The 23,878-nt window shown below is 54.7% G+C and overlaps 1 protein-coding gene across 1 annotated transcript in view; it reads right to left on the bottom strand.

Moving 5' to 3' along the window:
• Nucleotides 1-1,256: 1,256 nt before the first annotated feature.
• ZBTB10 (zinc finger and BTB domain containing 10) overlaps nucleotides 1,257-23,878 on the bottom strand; it is a 33,560-nt gene continuing 10,938 nt past the window's right edge. Inside the window, exons 2-6 of the mRNA XM_038766738.1 lie at nucleotides 19,289-20,198; nucleotides 15,203-15,301; nucleotides 6,442-6,546; nucleotides 2,665-2,840; nucleotides 1,257-1,876 (exon numbers count right to left, since the gene is read on the bottom strand). Coding sequence (XP_038622666.1) covers nucleotides 1,571-1,876; nucleotides 2,665-2,840; nucleotides 6,442-6,546; nucleotides 15,203-15,301; nucleotides 19,289-20,198 — 1,596 coding nt within the window. The 3' untranslated portion in view covers nucleotides 1,257-1,570. The remainder of the gene's footprint in view (nucleotides 1,877-2,664; nucleotides 2,841-6,441; nucleotides 6,547-15,202; nucleotides 15,302-19,288; nucleotides 20,199-23,878) is intronic.

Genomic DNA, 23,878 nt, shown 5'->3' with positions numbered 1-23,878 from the left:
CCAGGGCTTTGCGCTTACTGGAACTCTTGCCACCCTCAACACAAAAGTCTTCAATCACTAGGACAACTCGGAGGCTTCCAAATCTCAGATACAACCATCCTTCGCCCAAGGCACCCCCCCGCCCCTCCCCGGACCGCCACCCACCCTCCCAACCCCCCCGGAACCAAACCGTGCAGAACGGCGTCAAGATCGACCACGCCACCGAAAGATACAGTACGCGACCGTCATCTTTTAAAACGAAGTTAAAGCTCACTGACTGGTCATTTCCCAACATTCGGAATCCCAGGAAACATGAAACCAAAAGCAAAGGAGAAAGAAAGAGAGAAAGAGAAAGCGATTTGTTGTGTTTGTTTTAATGAGGACTGGGCACGGGCCCTGGGCAGAAAAGACAGCCTGATGTTTCCGCTTACACCACACAGCAACCTCCCTGACCCAGAAAGGCGGGGCAAACCAGAGAACCAAATCTAGTGACTTCATCGTCTTGGGACTTCCGCCTTTGGCGACTCAGGCCTCCAAAGTCTGAGGTATGTGCTGGGGGGGAGAGGAGGAGGGGAGTTGGGGGCGGGGGGAGGACAGAAAATCACGCCGAAGTAACAGAGACCCAAAACCGGGCGCTCATGTCAGAGAGCACCCGGTCCCCTTTCGTCACAGGGAACTGAAGCAGCAAGGAGAGGGTGACGTTCCCATTCTGGTCACTCGAGTGGCATTAAGCAAGGTGGCAGTGCCGGCGTGCCCTCCGTGGAAGGGCGCTTGCTTTTGCCAATCTGTCAGAAGGGTGCTGGGAAGACTGGGGTGCAGGGAGAAGGAACAGTCAGTTATAGCTCATTCTAATAAATAACTTTCCAGGCTCTCCGAAGGGGGCCGCCGACGGAGCGCTGAGCCAGGAAACTTCCCTTCCAACCCCGGGGGTGGGGTGGAGCTGGCTTGGGTAATAAAGTAAATTAAAGTGGACAGTTCAACCCAACAATGCTCAACCACCAGGGAGGGAAGGGGAGAAGAGGAAGAAGAAAACCAAAACAAACAAACAAAAAAAAAAAACAAAAACCCACCCCTTCGCTGAGGATCTGGATCATTTAAAAAAAAACTGAATAATAATAATTAAAAAAAACCAGGAACAAAAAACTCCTAGCGTGAGCTAGCCTGAGTGGTTGGATGACAGTGTAATTGGGTTTCAGGAAGCTGTCATTGTACTTGCACAAATGGATTTTTTTTTCTTCATTCATGTTCACAAACCATGAATGTAAAATCATTACAAGGACAGTTACTACGTTTTATTAGGACCCAAATAGCTACTGTATATCCTATAAATAATAAAAAATATTTTTCCTTTGCTAACTGATTGGAGATGTGAGGACTCTCTAACGCAACCACATATGGTTGTTGGCTGTACAGTCCTGTGCAAATATAAAAATGGAGTCTTTTTTTTTTTGTTGTTTTGTTTTTTCACTATAAGGCTCTGGCCCTACAGATTTCACAGCACAACTCCTGTCCAGCGTGTACCATATTTCGCAAGCCTTCAAGTCCCAGAACTCAGACGGCCGGGCCCAGGGCGGCCCGACGATCGGGCCGGTCAATCCTCCAGCGCCATGCAGACGTCGCCCGGTTCGTCCCACCGCGACGGGTCGGCCTGCTCGTCCGCGTCGTCCCCCAGCTCCTCGTCGGCCTCCCCCACCTCGTTCTCCTCGTATTCTTCTTCCCTGGGGAAGTCTGGGTCCTGGCCCTGGTCTACGCCCTCCTGCCCGCCCGGCTGGGATTTGTCCGCACAGTCTACGCAGACGCCGTAGCGCCGAGATCCGTGCCTTATTCCGACACTGGCGGCCAACATGAAGATCTTCTTGCACACCATGCATTTGTATTTTTTATCCTTTTTGTGCACCTGATCGAGAAGAGACAGATTTAAGGGGGAGAACCGTGTGACACGGAATCGTGCCACGGGAGGAGCGACAGCTGGCTTGCCCACCAGCTCCGAGGCCTCTGGGCGCTGAGATACCCCGGGTCTGCAGAATGAGAGAATGAGAGATGCCTGGCCTCGTTGGATTGATTCTCTTTCTGCGGGGCGGGGCGGGCCCTGGACCGCTTTGATGCCGTCTGGCACAGCGGGGCCTGGGAGTGGGAGAGAGCAACCTGGATGGAATCGGGCTGGCGTTCGCTCACTGGGGCAGTGACTCGTCCTCCCCGGCCCCCGCCCCCAGACCTGGACTCTGGGCCCGCTCTGATGAGGCGAGGGGCCCGGGGATACTGTTTAGACTGTTTTAGACTGTGAGCCCACTGTTGGGTAGGGACTGTCTCTATATGTTGCCAATTTGTACTTCCCAAGCGCTTAGTACAGTGCTCTGCACATAGTAAGCGCTCAATAAATACAATTGATGATGATGATGATACAACCCCCCGCCTCCCCGCAGCCTAGGGAGAGAGAGCAGGGAGGCAGATGCCCTTCAGGCCTCCCCGTACACGTCCCCTGCCCGGGGTTGGAGGGCAAGAAGGTGGCTGCCTCTCGGGGGTTCAGAGTCGGCCGGGGTCTTGTGAACATCGCAGACTGCTCCCCCGGGGCTTAAAATTGTTCCTCCACCCAGCGACTCGGGCTCGCGGGCGTCAGATCCGTCCTTCAAGCCCATCCTCTCAACATGAACCAGGGCCCTGAAGCAGGCTGGAGGCGCTACCTACCAAGGAATGTCTCTTCACGTGCTCTCTCCGGGTAAACAGCTTCCCGCAGATGTCGCAGCTGAATGATCTCACGCCCGTATGGATGAGCAGGTGCCTCTTTAGTGTTCGTCTATACTTGGCTACGTAGTTGCAGTGAGGACATTTCAGTTTGTTCATGATGAGTGACGATGATTCACCTGAGGAAGACAAGTCACGGCGTCAACCCCGGAAGCCCGCAGGCGAGGGAGGGCAGGAGTTCGAGGTTCCCAGAAGTTAATTGAGTAGCGGTGACTTTCCCCAGGGCGCTCCTCTTCTCCCTAGATCGGTTCCGAGGAGCACCGTGGGGGCCCACGAGTCTGGAGAGCCCGGCTAGGCCACCTCTGGAGAAGGAGGCTTTGTGGGAAAGCTGTTGGAAAAAGGCTCCGGTGGCTCACAAACTATCCAGCCCCCTGGAAGCCACCACTTCCCCCAATGGCCATGGCCCTCCCACCCCCCACCCCACCCAATGATGCCCTTCCACACGGGCAGATCTCACGACCGCCCCCAGTCATCCTCCAGGCAGCTCCCTGTGCCAAGCAGGAAAAGCCCGTTTCTAGGGGAAAAGGAACACCGATGGAATAAAATATTCTCAAAATCCAAAAGCTTCACTCAAGCCAGGCATTTCCCTCTTCCCCACCCCTCCACGCTTTGTTTTCTTTGAACCGAAATGCTGGATGGTGCAGAGCGAATCTCCCATCCGGAGTCTGGAATGGGGCTCGATCCCGTCACAGGGACCACGGACCCGAGACCCCCACACAGAGGAGGGAACTGCGGGGTTGTCGGCAAGCTCTGGAGGGCTCCATTAGCCAGGCGCCATGAGGCTTGTGCCAGAACGCCAAAATCTACCCTTACTTCTCCATCCAAACTAGTACCACATTAATGCAAGCTCTTATCCTATCCTGCCTTGATTACTCTATCAGTCTCCTTGCTGACCTCCTTGCCTCCTGTCTCTCCCAATTCCAGTCCATACTTGGCTCTGCTGCCCAGATCCTTTTCCTACAAAAACACTCAGGACATGTTTCCCCACTCCTCAAGAAACTCCAGTGGTTGCCCATCCACCGCTGCATCATACAGCAACTCCTCACCATCAGCTTTAAAGTGCTCGATCACCTCGCCCCCTCCTACCTCACCTCACTACTCACCTACTACAAGTCAGCCCTCACACTTGGCTCCTCTAATGCCAACCTTCTCACTGAACCTCGATCTCATCTACCTCGCCACCGACCACTCGCCCGCTTCCTGCCTCTGGCCTAGAACGCCTTCCCTCCTGACAGACAATTACTCTCCCCTCCTTTAAAGCCTTACTGAAGGCACATCTCCTCCACAAGGCCTTCCCCAACTACGTCCTCCTTTCCTCTTTTCAACTCCCTTCTGCAGCTCCCTGACTTGCTCCCTTTATTCATCCCCTCTCCCAGCCCCACAGCACTTATGAACATATCTGTCATTTACTGATCTATATCAATGTCCATCTCCCCCTCTAGTGCATAAGCTCGTTGTGGGCAGAGAATGTGTCCATTATACTGTACTCTCCCAATCTCTTAGTACAGTGCTCTGCACACGGAAAGCACCAAATAAATCTGACTGACTGACTCCTGTGGATCCCTGACCCACAACCTATCTCTGGCCTGGAACGCCCTTCCACCTCAAATCACATTTTCCCCCATCAGAGCCCTACTGAAGGTTCACCTCCTCCAAGAGGCCTTCCCAGACTAAGCCCCCCTTTTCTTCAGCTCCCGCTCCCCTCCACGACGCCCCAACTCGCTCCCTTTGCTCTACCCCCCTTCCCCACCCAACTTGCGCAAATATGTACATTTCAATAATTCTATTTAATTACACTGCCCCCTACTTGTTTTGCCCGCTTACTTGTTTTGATGTGTATATATCTATAATTCTATTTATTTATATTGATTCCTGTTTACTTGTTTTGATACCTGTCTCTCCTCTTCCACACTGTAAGCCCAGTGTGGGCAGGGACTGCCTCTCGTTACTGCTGAACTGTATTTTCCAAGCGCTCAGTACAGTGCTCCGCACACAGTAAGCGCTCAATAAATGCGACTGAATAAAAAAATGGATGACTCTATGGGCAAGGTCCCTTTCTGGGCAGGGACCAGGGCACAGGGCCCAGTCTGGGTCGGCTGGGCCACAACCCCACAGCCCTGCAGGCAGTTAGGTGCCAGGTGCCAGGCTAGTCAGCCCAGTCTCTGCTGCCCATATTTTGCAGACATTTAACAAAGTCTGCTGGACTTTGACCTCTCCATTCTTCTGCCCTCTCTCTGGAGCATGCATGGTATTTGAAAGGGAATTTAAAAAAGGGGGGCAAGCAGAACAGGCTGACAACCCATAAACTGAACCTGGTAAGTTATTTTTTTTGGTAAAGGATGGAAAAACCAACTAAGGCATGTCTCCCTTACCACCTGCCTCCATGCCTGAAAAACCACACTAAGTCCATACCTCCCCACACAAAAACCTCCACTGGCTGCCCTTCCACCTCCACATCTACCAGAAACTCCTCACCACAGACTAAGACACTCAACTCTCTCCCGCCTACCTTATCTTACTGATCTCCTGCCACCACCCAATCTGCACCCTCCACTCCTCTACCATCAACCTACTCTCTGTACCTCAGTATCACCTATCCCTCCACTGCCCCCTTGCCCATATCCTCCCTGGGGCCTGAAACCCCCTCCCTCTTCATATATGACAGTCTACCATTCTCTCACCTTCAAAACCCTCCTAAAATCACATCTCCTCCAGAGGCCTTCCCAGAATAAGCTCTGTATTTCCTCTATCCACTCTCCCCACTGCACCAACTACGAACTTGGCTGCGGATCCTTAAAACACTACGATATTCACCCCAGCCCTTTTATACTCTCAAATTAGGAATAAGGGAAAGAGTAATGTCTGCCTGCCTACCCCTGTAGACTGTAAGCTTCTTGTGGGCTGGGATAGGGTCTACCAACTGTCATAATGTATTTTCCCCAGCACTTAGTACAGTGCTCTGCATGGTAAGCACTCAATAAATACCACTGATGGACAAAGCCAAGAGCCCCAACACCACTCACTCCAAGAACAGCTTGAAGCCAAAGTTGGGACTCAAATCTCTGAAGAACCTGGCTCCTCCAAATCGGTTAGCGCATTAATCACCAATCACCAATCGATGCTCAGCAAAGCTGGGGCTCACTGTGGAGGTGGCAGCTGTGGATCCCCCTCTAGACTGTAAGTTCCTTGCGGGCAGGGAACATATCTATGAACTCTATTAACCTGTCCTCTCCCAAGCACTTAATACAGTGCTCCGTACCCAGTAAGCGCTCACTAAATACGACCGACTGACTTGATCGGAAAGTTTCCCTCTACAGCCAACGTGGCCCTGGTCCATCACTGGTCCTGCCTGCAAGTCGCCCTTGGCCCTGGGATGAGAGGGGAGGAGTGCTGAAATTTTTTCATCAGGGGAAAGCCCGGTGGTCCAGCAGCACAGGGGAGGGCACCCATCCTTGGGAGACCTGACCCAACCCACCTGGCCGCACCAGGGGCGGCTCCGGGGCCCGAGACCAAGGATTCCAACCCACCCGGTCACTGTTGCTCCAGGTGTCCTGGCCCAGGGATGGAAAAGGACCATGCCCATGGATCCCAACCCTAGCGAAGACTGCAGGGTTGCCCTGTTAGCCCGACCTGGCTGCAGAAATCCACTTGCAGCCCAAAGAACGCACCCTGCCCTCGTGCCTTGCAAAACTGGCATACCCACTGGATCGGTATACTTGCCATTTTCCCAGGCTTCTTGCTTTGGCCAAGATTCTGGTAACAATCCATACTTGAAATCGTTTGAAGTTCCGGGCAACAACCCATACTTGAAATCATTTGAAGTACCTATTACAAATATAAAGTCATTTCAGAAAATCTTATTGGCAATAAACAAGTTGCTACCAAAGACTTCAGTACCATGGGACAAAATAACTAAAAGGGACCTGGGTAGGGAAAAATTCATTCTATTTATATATTATGGGTGAGCCGCTAGACAAGGCAGCTCATTGTAAAACCCTAAAATGTGTTACCCTCCGAAGTATTCCAAAAGATGGTTTTTGTGGGAGGGAAAGTGTGCCTGCCTGTCTGCCACCTTGAAAGGGGGGAAGAGAGAGGGAAGGAAAGAGGGGAGGAGAAGGAAGAAGAGTCAGAGGGAAGGCGGGGGGGTGAGGGGGAGGGAGATTGTGGCTCAGTGGAAAGAGCAAGGGCTTGGGAGTCAGAGATTGTGGGTTCTAATCCTAGCTCCGTCACTTGTCAGCTGGGTGACTTTGGGCAAATCACTTAACCTCTCTGTGCCTCAGTTCCCTCATCTGTATAATGGGGACTGTGAGGCCCGAGTGGGACAACCTGATTACCTTGTATCTCCCCCATCACTTAGAATGGTTATTGGCACATAATAAGCACTTAATAAATACCATCATTATTACTATTATTATTAGGGGGAGGGGAGAGAGAGAGAATGAGAGAGGAGAGAGAAAGAAGGAGAGAGAAAGAAGGAAGGAAGGGGGGAAGGAAAAGGGGGAAAGGGTGTGGGGGGAAGAGTGGGGAAGAATGAAAAATTATTTATAAAAAATACTTTTACCTCTACTACTGAATGCTTGGAAATTCAGAAAATGGAATTTACTTTGTGCACTGCTTATCTTGGACACCATTTCTAGTAACTTTCCCTTCCTGGTTCTCATGTTCCAATACAATACTTCAGTGTCTGTTCTGTACAGTGAACAGTACAAACAACGGCAGAGAAAAATATTTTAACTCAAGAAAGGCCTGGTTTTCCTTTCTTGGTATGGCAGAGATTAGTAGGAGTTGGGTTGTGTTTTTTTCTTCCTCCCAGTCACTCCATGGTATGTGCAGAGCACCTCCTGAAGGCAAGGCCCTGTCCTGAGCACTTGGGAGAGAAACCAGCCCTGCCTTTCCAAAGGCAGAATCAAAACTAGGAGCCAAAATAAGCACGACCATCACCCCACTGTTGGACACGTCAAAGATCACCATTACACGCATACGCACGCATGCACACGCACGCATGCACACACAGACTCTCTCTCTCTCTGTCTCTCTCACACGCCTGTCTCCTAGATGGAAAGTGGCCCAGCACACTAGTTGGTGTCACTTCAAAAGCAAACACTTCTTTTTGACTAGCACCTTGACCAAAACAAAAAAAAAAAAAGGATTTGGGGGTCGAGGGGAAAATGACCACATTTTGACACAACAGGCAGTATGGACATGGACACACAAGGAACAAACGGGGGTCCACCAGCCCAGGACCTCCAATTCCCCAGCACCACCCTCCCTCAGGGTAGGAGGGACCGTCCCTATTACTGTCACAATAGTCACAAGGGCGACAGACAACCGCACTCCCCATGCGCGGAACCCCGCTAAAATCATTCTTCCTTCTGGAAGCCTTCCCGGACTAACCTCTCACTGCACATTAGGGTCTGCATCCCCTAAGACCTTTGACACTCACTTCCCCCACGGTGCTTCTGTCCTTATCCTGAAACTGGGCCGCTTCCCCTATCTGTAAATGGTTTTAATGTGTCCATCGCCCCTGCTACACTGGTCGGCTCTACTGAACTCTCCCAGGCACAGTGCTCTGTACGCAGAGACAAGGGCTCAACGGATACAACTGTGGTAACTGTTAAGAGTTTACTCCGTGTCCACCATTATACTAGACACTGGTGCAGATACAAGCCGATTGGAACGGACGCAGTGCGTGTTCCACACAGGGTTCACAGTACAAGGGTTTAATGAGACCACCGACTGAGTGTTGCCGTTTGCCCCCAATTCTCCCGGGGTGGCTAAGTGCAGCAGCGCCGGGCCTGCTGTGGGCCGGTGATCAGAGTGGGTGACGGGCTGCTCCCTGGAGGCCCACGGATTCTCCATTTGTCTTCCCTACCTGCACTGGGACTGGGGTCACACGGGGGGCCCCCTGGAATATTTCTGCTCCGAATGGCAAGGCCCCCGACGTGCCCCCGGAGAGCGGGGGCTGGGGGAGAGAGGTGACGGCTGCCCGCTGGGCACCGTAAGCAAACTACAGGCAGGACGGTCACAACCGGCCAGGTCGCAATCAGCGCCGACAACGGATTCCTCTGCCACGACTGGCCAGCTGACAATCAGCACGGACAGGTAACCTCGGGCTCTCGTCCTCTCAGGGACAACTTGTTGGGGGGCTGAGGAGCGGGGAGGAGGAAGAGGAGGAACTGGCTTACGGGGTAAATAAGTAACCGAGGTGGCTGTGCAGTTGCTGGACTCGGCGGGGTCCTGGTTGAGTCCCGATCCGTGTCCTAGCATTCCGAGTCCAGAATCGGGCCCCGCCCTGCGCCAGCCCTCTGGCTGGGGGAGTGATGGGAAACCTGAAAAGGCAGCTGGACTCGCTGAGCGACACTAACTACCACGGAGATGCCGGGACCACTGGGATCCCCGAGGGCTGCAGAAGGGTGCCTGTTTTTTCCAGGGTTTGACCTGCTGCTGCTTTTTGCCACGGGTCTCTCCCGGCGGGTGGAACGCTTTGCCCCAATTCTTTCCTGTGGGGAGCTGGGGACTCCCTGCCGGCTGCCCTCAAACACTCAACCTTCACCCCCACCTCTCCCCACCACAGCACGGAAACTCCACTGTGGGATATGGACTATTGACCAACCTGATCAGCGCTTGGTACAGTACCTGCCACATAGTGAGCGCTTAACAAATGCCATAAAAAAAAAAAGGTGGCGCTGCTCAGGTGAAATATGAGGGGAAAGACCAGAAGGAAAGCGAAGCTGTGTGCCCGCCTTCCCACCCAGAGTGCCAAAAAGAATAAAAAAATAAACGAAGTAACAGCGGCCACAGTGATTGGGTGTGAACCGGATCGGGCCCTGGCAACGCTTTGTGCTCTTCTGCACTGGCCCGGGGAGGACACAGCAGAAGTCCCTGCCTCGGCCCCTCCACCATCAGGGACGGGCAGAGAGCGTGGCTTAGTGGCTAGAGCCCGGGCCGGGGAACCAGAAGGACCTGGGTTCTAATCTCACCTCCGCCACTTGTCTGCTGCGTGGCCCTGGGCAATTCACTTCACTGGGCCTCAGTAAAATGGGGATTAAGAGTGTGAGCCCCATGTGGGACAGGGACTGTGTCCAACCTGATTAGCTTGTATTTACCCCGGTGTTTAGAACAGTGCTTGGGATATAGTAAACCCTTATAATTACTACCGTTATTATTATTATTATTATTACTATTATCATTAACCCCCGGGGCAGGGGATGGGGCGCCCACAGCTACAAAAGTAACGAGCACAGTGATCAGACTCAAGCCAACTGGTCCCAGCAGGCTGGGCGGTGCTGGGAGCCCGCGTCCAGGAGGGTCGGAGCAGGCCGCGGGCACCGCTCTTTCAGCACCGTGGACCCCCCGCGGAGGCTCCGCTGAGTTAGGGAGCTGCCTGTCCCTCTGCAAACGCAGCCTGGGCAACAGGCCACCCCAGCGTCCTTCCTCCCCTCCGGTCTTCAATCCGGGCCACCCTGCCCAGACCGCCACACCTCACCTGGGTGGGTCGGGGGCCCCGTGGTCCCCCAGAGGGTCAGGAGGAGGCGGCTTCTGAAGCACAGGAAGCCACCCCTCTCCCTCTCAAGGCAGCAGGGGAAACCAGACCGACGGTGGGTATGGTTTCTCTCGCAGCACCACAGCCTTTCGCCAAGGTCCAAAATAGGTCCAGGGGGCTGGCACTGCCACCTCCAAATCCCCACAGATACAGCAAGCTCGTCAGAAACGGCCTGCAGCAGAAAAATAAATCAGCGTGGCCTAATGGAAAGAGCACAGGCATAAGAGTCGGAGGACCTGGATTCTACTCCCGGTTCTGTCAACTCTCTGCTGTGTAACCCTGGGCAAATCACTTCACTAAGCCTCGATTACCTTACCTGTAAAATGGGGATTAAATCTTCCTCCCTCCAATTAAGACTCTGTGAGCCCCACTGTGGGACAGGGACCGTGTCCAATTCACTCATTCATTCATTCAATCGTATTTATTGAGTGCTTACTGTGTGCAGAGCACTGTGCTAAGTGCTTGGGAAGTACAAGTTGGCAACGTATAGAGACGGTCCCTACCCAACAGCGGGCTCACAATCTAGAAGGGGGAGACAGACAACAAAACAAAACATATTTACAAAATAAGTAAATATGTACAAATAAAATACATAGAGTAATAAATACGTATAAACATATATACAGGTGCTGTGGGGAGGGGAAGGAGGTAAGGCGGGGGGGATGGGGAGGGGGAGGAAGGAGGGGGCTCAGTCTGGGTCCAATCTGATTAGCTTCTATCTATCCCAATGCTTAAGACAATGCACGGCACACAGTAAGTGCCTAACCAGTACCACTCAAAAAAACAAAAAAACCCCACCACGCTTGACACAGCCTTCCGCACAGGCACGGGCCAGGGTCTCTCCCCAGTCTGGAGCCAGGGGACCTAACGGGTACCACCACCACAACTGGAAAGGAGAAGGAACCAGAGAGCTGCAGCCCAGAAGCTGGGATGTTGTGGGCTGTGATCCGCCTATGCTCATTAGCCAGAGAGACTCGTCCAAAACCCACTCGCCCGGGGCCACAGAGGACAGTCGGAGAGTGGCTACAGACTAAAATCCTGAGAATTACCCAGCGAGGAGCAGACAGAAATCCCAAAGGGTCCGTCCCACCCCACTCTCACCCTGTTCTTTCCCCCTGCCCCGCTTCCTCTGAAACGGGGGCTCGGGAAGACCTCAACTCATTCCTTTCCCATTCAGGAGAGGGCAGAGCAAACCCATCCTCTTTGGTGACACAGTGCAGATCCAGGAAGTTCTAACTTCCCAAATTCCTCCTGCGGAGGCGGGGAGGGGTGTCAGGGCTTTGGTTCGAGCCAATGATGGGAGGGTAGGTTTGGGCTGGGTGGGCCACACGCCGGCCCAACGTTAAGAACAGGCAGGGGAATTTTCCATTTGTCAGTGGCAACAACAGCAAGGCTGGAGAGGATCCCTGGGCACACGGGTGGGAGAGGCCTCCAGAGCATGCCCCCCCCCGCCCGCCCCCGAGCAATTTGATGGCTACAAATCCCGCACCTACTTAGCCCCCAGCCAAAAGATGTACACAGTACCATCACACTAAAGAGGACCGGATTAGCAAGTGGCCACCTGCTCCAGCCCAGTCGGAAATCCTGGAGCACTTGTTTGGCCACCGAACTTCGCCAAGGATGGTGGTGGGGGGACCGAGGCAGGACGGCTGGAGGACGCCCACCGGGGGAATCTGGGTTCTGGGCCAGGGATACCACAAACACTCGAGAAACCTGCTCCCATTACCTGAAGGTTCCCAGCAGGCATTCTTGGGAGGCTAGGGAAAGAGGGAAAATCCTCTGACAGCCCAACACTGACTAACCTTCTATCCTCCTACACCCTGCCCAAACCCACCCACCCAATATAGGTGGTCTCCTGATTAGAGCTTTCCAGACATCAGAGCCTACAATCCCTCTTCTAGATCCACCAACAAAACTGAAAAAATCACCAGGGTGGGCTTTTCTACCCGACTCTCCAGGTCAGCCAAAGACCACTCTCGTCCTCGAACACTCACTCGTTCTCCTAAAACGTGCAAGCTGGACTGAAAGGCACCCGGCTCCCAACCGTCTTCCCACACGCTGCCCTGATGAGCCAGTGGAAGAGCGGTCTGAGAAGGCCCGGCAATGGCAGCCTCACCCTATCCAGAAACCCCAGCACTGCCACTACTCAGCCTCACACCCACATTTCCCCTTCTCCACCCTCCCCAAATCATCCCATTGCCCTCAGCGACGGCTTCCACGCCGGAACAGCGCTTCCCCGCCGGAACAGCGCTTCCCCACCCTCGAATCCCCCAGCTCTTCTTTTTTGGGGGAAGACGGCCAGACCTTTCATTCGGAGGCACCCACCCCCATCCACCGCTCTGCCCCGAGCAAGGCTGCCGCTGGGTTTGAGGTGGACACGAAGGGCAAGGGGGAGAGAGGACGGGGCCGTGTGGCCCCAATCCAAGCCAGAGCGGACCAAGTCCATGAAGGGTAGGAGGAGGATGAAGTCTAAATCTCAGAGCCCTGTGGGCCCAACCTCCTCCTAGGCCAAGGAGGCTTGGCCAAATTAAACAAATTGAAATCATCTGAGGCTACCACCTGACTGCTGAACATAAACTGGTGCATCAACCTGGGGGCCGCTGATTCTAGTTTACTTGCGGTGCTCGACCAGCACAGGTCCGGATGAAACCATGAGCATTTTGGGGTAGGGAAAGGCAAGACAGAAGAGCGACTGGAGCGGCCCAGAGCCGCCCCGGCCTGACCCAACGGGGAAAGACAGCTGACGGGGAAGCCGAGGCAGCAGCCACCGCACCCGCCCCAGACTCGGATTCAGATCCGCTGATGAAATCCAGGGAGTTTTTCCTCCAAATCGCCCAGTCCCTGATGGGAAAGGCCAATCCCCTTTCTTCTGAAGATGTCTGGGTGCCCACGGCTTAGCAGCTCCGCCACAGCCCAGACCTCCCTGCTCTCTCTGGGCAGGACATACAAATCCTATGTCCAAAGTGGAACAGTGGCCGGGGGTGTGTGTGCACGGGGCGGGGGGAGGGAGGGGGTGTCAAAAAAAAAAAAAAAAGGACTGGGGGTCCGGAGGCAGGTCCTCCCACTCCCCCGCCAGCAAATTCCTCAACCAGGCTCCCCTGGCAGTGCTTGCGGTCAGAGTCAGTCAGTCAATCTTTCTTTCTCCCTCCACCCCACTCCACCACCCTCCACAGCCTCCCACTCTCCAGGTGATTTTCCTTCTTCAGCTCCCTAAACTGAGGCGAGAGCAACCATGGTGACAGGACACGAGATGGGCCAGGGAGAATTTGTAGGGAAGGGATTTCCTCTTCCGGCCCCCGCTGCTCTCATCACTACCACGACAAAGACTTTAAGGAGCAACTTCCTTCCCTGCCTCCAACCTAGGCTTCCAAGTGGTTGTGCCCACGCCCCTTCTCCCCGTTCCACCTCCTCAGGGCCCCCCAAACAGAACACCTGGCTCCAACCATACCAATTCATGCTCACTCAGAGGTATCCGGCCCCAAGCCCACCAGAGCACAAAGCATTCAAAGAGCCAGGTGGATGAGATCCAAGGCACTGCAGATTCTCCTCCTTCTCATCATCAGTGGTATTTACTGAGTGCTTACTCTGTGCAGAGCACTGTACTAGACACACAGCAACAGACGTATTCCCTGCCTGCAATGAAGATGCAAATGACTTACCCTCAGAATGGAATTAACAAACAAGAAACCAGTGGCAGGGGCTGTCCTCAAAACCGAGAGCCCCTGAAGGGTAGGGGTCGTGTGTCTGCCTCTATTGTATCTTTCCAAGTGCTTAGTACGGCGCTCCATATGAAGAAAGCACGCAATAAATGCCGCTGACTAACTGAAGGTCACTTTAAGTGAGATGCTACGTTGATCAGAGGTTGAATGGAATGGAAAAGACAGTCAACATTATTTACTGTGCCGTCACAGTGTGTGCAGAACACTGTACTCTACGTGCTTGGGGGAGGACGATGCCAAAGAGGAGGTGTCTAGCAACCCCTGTCCAAAAAGGGCTTGCAGGCTAGAGGGAGAGACGGACATTCAGACACATTACAGGTGGAGATGCACTTAAGTCGTGGGAGCGTGGAGTGGAAAAAAAAAAAAAAAAAATCAAAGCCCTCAAGGGATCCAGATCCAAATGCACAGCTGATGCAGAAGGGAAGGCAAATAGGGGAAGCCAGGGCTTAGCCTAGTCGCTACAAATCTCCACCTGAATCTGGGCCTGGGAGTCAGAAGGATCTGGGTTCTAATTCCATCTCATGCCACTTGTCTGCTGTACGTCCTTGGGCAAATCACTTCACTTCCCTGAGCCTTAGTTACCTCATCTGTAAAAACGGGGATTGGGACTGTGAGTCCCACGTGGGACATGGACTGTGTCCAATCTGATTAACTGTACTTACCCTAGAGCTTAGTACAGAGCCTGACACATAGTAAGTACTTAACAATTACCATTTAAGAAAAACAAAACCAAAACCAAAACCAAGAAAAAAAACCACCCAAGAGAAAAGAAAATTGTCTAGAAGTACCGTGGGGAAATCCCTTAATTTCTCTGGGCCTTAGTTTCCTCACCCGTAAAACAGGGATTTGATATCCGGGCTCCCTGCCCTGCGTGGAACAGAGACTGTGTCCGACCTGCTTCTTTTCTATCTACCCCAGAACCCAGTACAGTGCTTGGCACAGAGTAGGAGCTGAACAGATACCACAGTGATGATGATTACACAACTTTGTACGGGGTACCATGGGGCTACCTGTGCTAACCCTTCTGCTCGCCTGGGCTTCCCAGTGGTTGAACTGAGCACTCTGGAACACGCGTGCACGGGGACGGACACACAGACACAGACACATATAGAGAGAGAGACACACACACACACACACACACACACACACACACACACACACACACACACACACACAGAGCGTCAAATCATCAGGTTTCCACCCCAACCCCGACACCTACCTGCATCGCCTCCATCTTGACTGGAGTTGGCTTCGGCCAGGAGATTGGCGCTCAGGCCCCGCTCACCATCGGGACCCGACAGCAGGGCCCCATCCAGATCTGGAGAAAAGGAGAGACAGCACACAGCGTTAGCGACAGCCTCGCCGCACCCCAGCCCGACCAACCTGCTAACCAATGCTAAGCCATCCGGGGGCCAGAACGCAGCCCCGGACGGGGCCGGGAGAGGGAGGCCAAAACAGTCCCTGCCGCTCACTGGTGGCTCCCAGGGGAGGCGGCTACACGTCGGCTGCCAATGATCCCAAACTGCCCCAGCAGAGATTCCTCGCTGCTTCTGCTGCTCCAAGGACCAGAGAAACTGAGGGTCCACAAAAGCCGCCTGCCGTGTTGGGCAGCCCCGCCTAACCTGGGGGAGGGGGGGCACTGCTTCCTGCCGGTTTTAGGCTCCCAGAACTGTGAGCACAGCCAAGTCCCGTGTATTTCTGGAGTTGCCGGGGGAAGAGAGGAAAGGTTGCTGCCCTCTGGAGTCCAGCCATGCCGGCACCCAACCCGGCTGGTTTCGGCAAATGTAATCCAATGAAGAAAACAGACACTTTTCAAGAGACATTCTGGTTAATATGAACCCATAATGACGACCAAAATGAGCCCACACTTCAGCTACTGCTTCGCACGAGCCCTCGGCGCCAGCGGGAAGGTCAGGGCAGCAGCCCCACGAGCTGCCGGGGCCACCTCGGGGCCTCCCCAGGGCCGCGCTCCCGTGCTGCCTGGCAGCAGCGGGCCACAGACGCGGACGCCCCCACACCGACTGCCTCGTCGGGAAGGCTGGCAACCCCAGCGGGGGTGCCTGCTGGACTCCGGTCCCCGAGCCCGTCATGCCCCGCCGCTCTTGGAGTCCCTGTCAGTTGCTCGCTCACCTCTCGTCTATCCCCCTCTTTGCCTCAATCACTCTTAGGGCTCGAGCCCCGTGGGGGCCAGGTGTCATGGCTAATTCTCCCGTCTACCTCGTTCACGGTGCTCAGTACATGGTACAGTCCAGGATTCTGCTGCCATTCTTGACTGGTGCCCAGTGGGGGTTTGGGGAAAAATAGTCAGAGGCTCAGGGAGAGTAGGGGAGGGAGGAAAAGAAAGAAGAACCCGATGCAGCCCACTGAATGGACTCCTGATTCAGTGACCACTCCCACACCTAGGGGTTTCTAAGGTCCCACCCTGAGGGTGGGGAGAGAGGGAGAGGGAGAGGGAGAGGGAGAGGGAGAGAGAGAGAGAGAGAGAGAGAGAGAGAGAGAGAGAGAGAGAGAGAGAGAGAGAGAGAGCTCTTCTGTTTACATCCAATGGCCACCTCTGACCACAGAGAAACAAGATGTCACTCTCAGAACTGAAGAGAAGGTAAGCCAGACGTCCCCGGGGCCAATATCTGACCTGATCGGCTTGTCTAGGCTTTGACAGAGTTGAAAACAATTGGTAGGAAATCAGCGGTCGGTAAACCACCATCTCTGTCCATCAACTGTCACTACCAACCCCTGGGATCTAGAGGGGGAAAAGACCTCAGGGAGCATTCCCAGCAGGCCGATCGGGGGAAGGGCGATGAGAATGGGGTCCCAAGGTGGACCCAGCTGCCCGCTCGACAAGAGGGGGGCCGGCACAGATGCGACCCTGGCTCCAGACCCGGGGTCAGGGCGGGGGTGGGACCCTCGGGCAGTCCGCCCCTCGAGAGGCTCCGCTTTCACGTGAATGCTTTCCATTTGGCTCAGGAAGAAGAATGGCCCAGACCAAGGTGGCTACCCCTCGCTTTGATTCCTGCGGCCCCACTGCCCAGATGGTGACACTTCACCAAGGCCTCCGCTAAAGCAGGGAATTGGTAAACACCGCCCGAGCGGTGAGTACCAAACTAAAGGGCACCAGCAGCCGAAGCCTCGGCCGGCCAGCGCGAAAAACACGTGGGCCGACGCCGCAAACCACCTGGTCGCCAGCCCCTCGCCCGGTCACCTCCGCGGCCTGAGAGCTCAATGGATAATCCCACAGCGGTTCAGCCTGGCCAGTCGAGATGGGCTGGAAAAGGGCGTGAGGCCCTGAGGGTGACCAAAGTCTTGACCTCCGGAGAAGCTGGAGCTAAAATGGTGGCCACTTGAGGAAGCGGCGGGCCAAGACGGAATACGCAGAAGCCACGGCGGAGAGGAAGAACTTACAGACGCTGAAGGCCAGAGGGCGGAGGCAGCCAGAGAGGAAGGGAGCTGGTCACCGTCCGCTTGGGATCGAACGGGTCCACCAACACATACATCTTTCTCTGGGCCTCAAGCGGCCCAGGGGGACCAGGGGACCAGGCTAGAAACTGGCCAACCAAAATGACCTCCTCGATAACTCGGGGACACATCTATCTGGCAGTCTCCGCCGGGGGAGCGGGAGTTTAGGATGCTGTGAAAGTGCCCGTTTTCACCTTTGTTAAAAAAAAAATCAAACTGTCTGAAGAACAGGGCTGTAGCTCAGTTTGATCTTTCCCTTTTGGGATGTCCTTGAAAGACAGGGGCTATCTCCACGGTGCTGACACAAGTGGAATTTAAATTACTTCAAGATATGGGGAACACCGGATCAGGGCCTGAAAAACCCCACCCCCCAACCCGACACACACCTCCACGCCCCCCTTTCCCCAACCCACGTGACCTCCACTCCTGTGCCCAGCAGCACAGGTACTCTGGGAGCTGGGAAGGCCACACGGGGCCGGGGGCTCGGTCCCGTCCAGGAATTGGCTTGCTGGGGCAGTCATGTTGAGGGGGAGTGGGCTCAGCTTTGTTGCTACCAAATTAGGACAAGAGCAGTCCACCTCCAGGCGGGTACGACGGGTTCGGGGTGGCACAGCGGAAAAGCCGGTGATTCAAGCAAGGGGCTGAGAGACACCGCAGGTTGTCGGGAGGGAGGATGGGGGACGACTACTGAGGGAGGGACAAGAGAGACAGGCAGCCAGACACCAGCCCAAAACTGCACTTGCCATTTCCCTTGTCCTTTGGCCAGGGAAAAAAATGGCTGCCTGAAAAGGGAAGCCCGGAGGCATGGGAGGCGGGGAACGTGACTGAAGAAGACCTCCCCGCCCCTCCCCATGTCAGTGAGACTGAAACTAGAGCAGAGGAACCAGTGCTGGCCGAGGGAAGGCCACGGGGCTGGCTCGGCAGGCAGGAACAGTTGCATCTCAGGGCCCCGGTCGGTCGGCAAAGCGCCGTCAAACCGGTCGCTGTCGGAGACCTGTCCCACACCCAGCAGTAGCAATAGCAACGGCAGCCTCAACCCTCTCGGGCCGCCGGAGTATTAAGTCACGTCTGATAGCGGTGGAGCATCTGAGGTCCTCGGAGGAAACCTCAAAGCCACTGGGCTGCTTCTTCAAATCAAAGAGACTCTCAGCCAGGCACCGCCCAGACGGGAAACGCGGGGAAACCCAAACTTCAGCAAGTCACCTCAACTGATCGGTCTGGGCCCTCGACCTTCTGCCCGGGAGCCGCCCGGGACCTGCCACGTTCACAGATTCCAAGAGCGACCGCACGAGACCGCTCTCATTCTCTTCCAAGAAGCGGCGGGGCCTGCTGGGAACAGCACGGGGCTGGGGGGCGGGAGACCCGGTCTCTAGTCCCATCTCCGCCTCTCGCCACCCACGTGACCTCGGACGGGTCTCTGGGCCTCGGCTTCCTCATCTGACAAATGGGGATCCGATACCCGCTCTCCCTCCGCCTCCCGACTGTGAGCCCCACGGGCAACCGGGCCTGGGTCCGATGGTCTCTACCCCAGTGCCCGGCATGGGGCTTGGCACAGAGCATGTGCCGGACAAATGCCGCACGTATCCAGTATTCTTATTTCTGTTGTTGCTGCCGCTCCTCATCAATCCCGCACACCCACAGGGAAGGACGCTTCCCTTTCCCTGAGGCTCAAACCCAGGGCAGCCAACAGGGGAGCACCAGGGGGTTCCTAGAGAAGAAGCGTCTCGTCTCGGCAGGCAGTCTCCCCTCCCTCCCCGCCCCGTCGTGCTCCAACAACGCCACCCCGGCGGTAGAGCGGCGACAAGGCCAATCGGGCCTCCCCCCGAGTCCCCTCCGGACCCCGGGCGCTCACCTGGCTCTTCCTTGATAAACTGTAAATCCTCTTCGGGGTAGGAGACGGAGGGCTGCATCACCGAACAATCTTCCATGCCTTCTTCGTGGTTGGGCGGGATATTATAAATAAATCTCTTGGTGGTCTGGTTTTTCCTCCTGGCCTTGGCGGCTTCGGGAGCCCCCTGGGAGCTCACGTCATTCCAGACGAACACCTTGCCCTGCTGCTGCCCGGCGGCCTCGTTCTCGGCCACCTCGGGCGAGCTGTCCTGGGCCCAACCGCAGTCGTTCAGGTGGTAGCTCTCCGCCTGGCCCTCGTCCAGGCCGTAGCAGCCGTCGCTCTCGCTTTTGATGCTGCTGGCCAGGCTGGTGAGGTTGCGGGTGGCCCAGAAGCTGGCCACCTTCGGGTCGCGGGCCGACGGCAGGCCTTCCCGGCTCACGGACCGCCGGTTGTAGTCCACCACCACGGCCTCGGGAGCCTCCGACTTTATGCTGATATTTAAGGCATCTTTGATGAAGTTGCGGCAGGACTGGACCACCTCGGTCATCTGCAGGTAGCTGGCCACGGACATCACCTCGATGGCGTTTTGGCTCGTGAGCACCAGGTTCCCGGAATACAAGAAGTCCAAGATGACGGAAAACCCCTGCACGGCGACGACGTCCAAGTAGGTGACGGTGGTTTGGTTACGGCTCTCTTTGTTGGTGAAGCAATACAGAGTCTTGAAGAAGCGGCTGCCCGCCACCAGGATGTTCTTGTGAGCTCGGAAGACCCTTCCGCTCACCACGATGTTGACGTCGCAGAGGATGCCTTTCTTCCGCTGCTCATTCAGTTCCTGGAGGAGCTGGTAGCAGTACGAGTTCTCATTGGGCCTGCTGTTATAGTCGCAGAAGGCCTCCTCGTTGGTCAGTTCTGACGGGAGATCCTCGGAATCCTGCAACTGGAAACACAGGGGACACGGGTGAGGCTCACCCCGGATTCCCACGGAGGAGAGAAGCGGTTGCTTTGTGAGCGGCGACGCGGGACTTGGATTGGGCCCCGGAGGCCGTGGGAGCTTAAGACACATGCGAAGAAAAGACTTTCACTAACCGAGCCCCTGCCCTCGTCTCTCCTATGCTGAACTTTCCCCAAACTGAACATCAGAACCCACCCAAAACAAGTCAGGACAGCGACTGGCCTCTCCTTGAAGGTATTTTACTTCTCTGGACCTGTAAGGAGAAGAACTGGATCTTTTGAGACAGCGTGGGTTTACAGCAACCTATGTGGAGGCAGGAAGGTGGCCTGGATCCTGAAGACGCCTTAGTGTACTCATACAGGGCAGAAATCTAAGTACTCTGACTACATTATTGCTGCCCCCACTGCCACGACTATTATGTGCTCGGGCTCGGAGAAGCAGCGTGGCTCAGTGGAAAGAGCCCGGGCTTAGGAGTCAGAGGTCATGCGTTCTAATCCCGGCTCCGCCACTTGTCGGCTGTGTGACTTTGGGCAAGTCACTTGCCTTCTCCGTGTCTCAGTTACCTCATCTGTAAAATGGGGATGAAGACTGTGAGCCCCACGTGGGACAACCTGATTACCTTGTATCCCCCCCAGCGCTTAGAACAGGGTTTGGCACATAGTAAGCGCTTAACAAATGCCATCAAAAAACAAGCAGAGAGGTGTAGTAGTAATAACAGTATCGACTGAGCAACCAGCCTTCTAACTAGGACTGGGACCAAAGCCGTTAGGTGAATCCCCTATCACCCACAGAACGAACTGGAGGAACGGGTTCCAACTGAAGGGCTTTTGCGATCGCCAATTGGATTCAGATTTGAGCACGTTACAGAAATGAAGAAAGCTACCTCGCTGGCCCTAACCTGCCGTCCCCTCCTTCAGTCTGACATTCCCCCCTCCCTCCAGGACCTCTCCCCGCGGATGGCGCCTCTCCTCCAGGCCCCTCAGGGCTTAGCAGGTCCAACTCGGACCTTATCTTTCCTCTCAAATTCTCCCCCAACCTAACTTTTCCACCACAGGTAGCACCACCAACATCCTCCTGGTCTCCCAAGTCCATGACGCTTGGCGTTACCCATGACTCCTCGCTCTTTCATCTTGCATATTCGGTCGGTGGCTAAATCCTACCCATTTTTCCACCCCGGCAGTCCCAAGATCTTCCTCTTCCTCTCTATTCAAATGGCCTCGACCCTGATCCAGACCCTTGCCCTTTCCTGGTTCGGCTACTGGACTGGCCTCCTCACTGGTCTTCCAGCCTCCAGCACCTCCCTTCTCCGGTCTAAAAGACTAGACCCCCTAGAATTCAGTTCCGCACCTCTCTCTGGCCGATTCCTGGTTCCTCTCCACACAGAGTGGAAAATCCCGACCATCAGCTTTGATGCAGTCCATCGATCGTCATCCATTTACCTATCCACTCTCACCTTCTTGATTCTCCCGGCTCCGAGCCCTGGCTCCCACCCTTCCTCCTGCCTGGAATACTATCCCCCACCTGCCCGCTTCAAACTGACCACTCCTCAGCTCTCCCACGATCTCTGAAGCCTTTCTGAAATCCCAACTCCTCCAGATGGCTTTCCTGGATTCACCTTCCTCCTCCAAGTGCATTTTTGAAAATATCAGTTTACATACTCCACTATATTACTGTACACTCGCCCTTAAATTACCAAGTGTCTGTCGCCCCCACTGAACTGTAAACTCCTCGCAGTCAGGGATTACGTTTTCTACCGCTACTGTACTCACCCACTCCAATTCGATCGACTGAAAGCGGGGCTGAGCTACTAAAATCGCTGGTCAGGCCCGGATTGGATTTTTTTTCATTAAAGTGAATCCTTTCCCCGTCCCTGTTCCTCTGATCCACCTGGGCTACCTTTCAAATACTTGTCTCAATAAATTGAGACATGTAAGTTAGGGATTTTGGCATCAGGAAGTCAGGATTTCATTATTTCTCTGACTTCAACATTTTAATTTTTTTAACATAGCAAACCACCTACAGTAGTTTCTTCTAGAAATCCTGAAATTTTCATCCAATTTTTATATGTACTATTCAAGTTTTCCTCCGGTACCAAACATCCCCCCCAAAGAGAGAGAAAAATACCGCAGTTGCTGGGAGCATGCAGGGGTGTGGCCAACCCAGATCCCAGATTTCTGGAAAGCCAGATCATTTACTCAGGCAGGCAGCCAGCATCCTGGCAGGACTCGGGGATCCCAGCAACCATCCAGGGGGCCGGGGGGGCCCCAAGGACCAGCTGACAGCCCGGTGTGGCTCCAGGGGCGACGAAGGAATCAAAGAGCAGGGCCTCAGCCGGGCTCTGCCAGGTGGGGACGGGAGGAGCGGGGAGTGGGAGGACTTCTTTAAACCGTAACTCCAAGCTGGGTGTGAATATGGGGAACTAAATCATCATCATCATCAATCATATTTATTGAGCGCTTACTATGTGCAGAGCACTGTACTAAGCGCTTGGGAAGTACAAATTGGCAACATATACAGTCCCTACCCAACAGTGGGCTCCCGACCCTCGAGAGCCTGAGGAGAAACCACTCAGATGGCTCCGAATTCACCTCGCCTCTCTGTGACTTCCATGGAAAAAACGTCCCTCAAGTAAAGCGCCCTCAGTTTCTACGGGCTGGTGGTGCCCGACACCTACTGCTTCCTTTTCACACTCAGAGAGTAGCACTCGCCATCTGTTTGTTATTAGCAACTGTTAAATATGCCCTCCGGTGGAAGCTTGTTGAGTCAAGAACACACACATAACACACACACACATTTTCTAAGAGAGAAAGCGAAAGCACTCGCCTGAAAGATGACTCGTTCCCACAAGGATTTGAAAAAGGATTTGAGGGAAAGGCCCCGGTCTAGTTGTTACGTAACCAAAGTTTTGACCCCGTGGTGCAACGCAATCAAACCGATTAGCTAGGGCCGGCATTCCAGAGCCATAAAAACCAACACTGCGCCGGGGGAATGGTCACGTCCGCTTCCCTCCGGACTGGTCTTTCCGGGGTCCGGGGAGCTTATTCTGAGCCCAGGCGACACTACCGTCCGGGGCACCGAGGACGCGCGCCCTCCTCCTCCCCAGGCCGGGGTCGTGCTTCCTTGGCCGGGGGAAAGCAAGGATGGGGGCTCCGGGTTCTTCAGGGAAGATTCAGATCGGGAGCCTATTTCCTCGCTTTAGAAAGTTGAGAGTGAACTTTTCAAATCCAGTACTTCCAAAGACCGCAGATGGGCCCAGCTAGGAGGCATAATCGAAATAGGCAGAGCCCAAAAAAAGAGCAGAAGGAAAAATAACCGGAACATGAGCTTCAAGTGGGTGGGCAAGAAAGCAAAAAGCAAACAAAAAAAGATCTGTACCAATTTTACAGTTATGCCGACTACTTCATCAGCCTCCTCGCCCATCTCCCCTTCTCCAGTCCACACTCCGCTGTCCAGATCATTTTCCCAAAATGTCGCTTCCTTAGAACACCTCCCCCACTCTTCCAAAGGTTGCCTGTCCTCGCCTGGAGCGTGAACGAGCGTGAAGGCGCTCAGGGGTGCTGGGCACGGGTGGTCTTCGCCCCCGCTGCCAACTACAAGCAGAATCGGGACCGGAGCCCGGGCCCCTTGAAACCCCAGAGCAGGGCTGGCACACCTGAGAA

The sequence above is a fragment of the Tachyglossus aculeatus genome, chromosome 25 (genome assembly GCF_015852505.1).
Source record: "Tachyglossus aculeatus isolate mTacAcu1 chromosome 25, mTacAcu1.pri, whole genome shotgun sequence".
NCBI lineage: Eukaryota > Metazoa > Chordata > Mammalia > Monotremata > Tachyglossidae > Tachyglossus > Tachyglossus aculeatus.
This window is presented reverse-complemented; position numbering and strand designations above follow the sequence as displayed.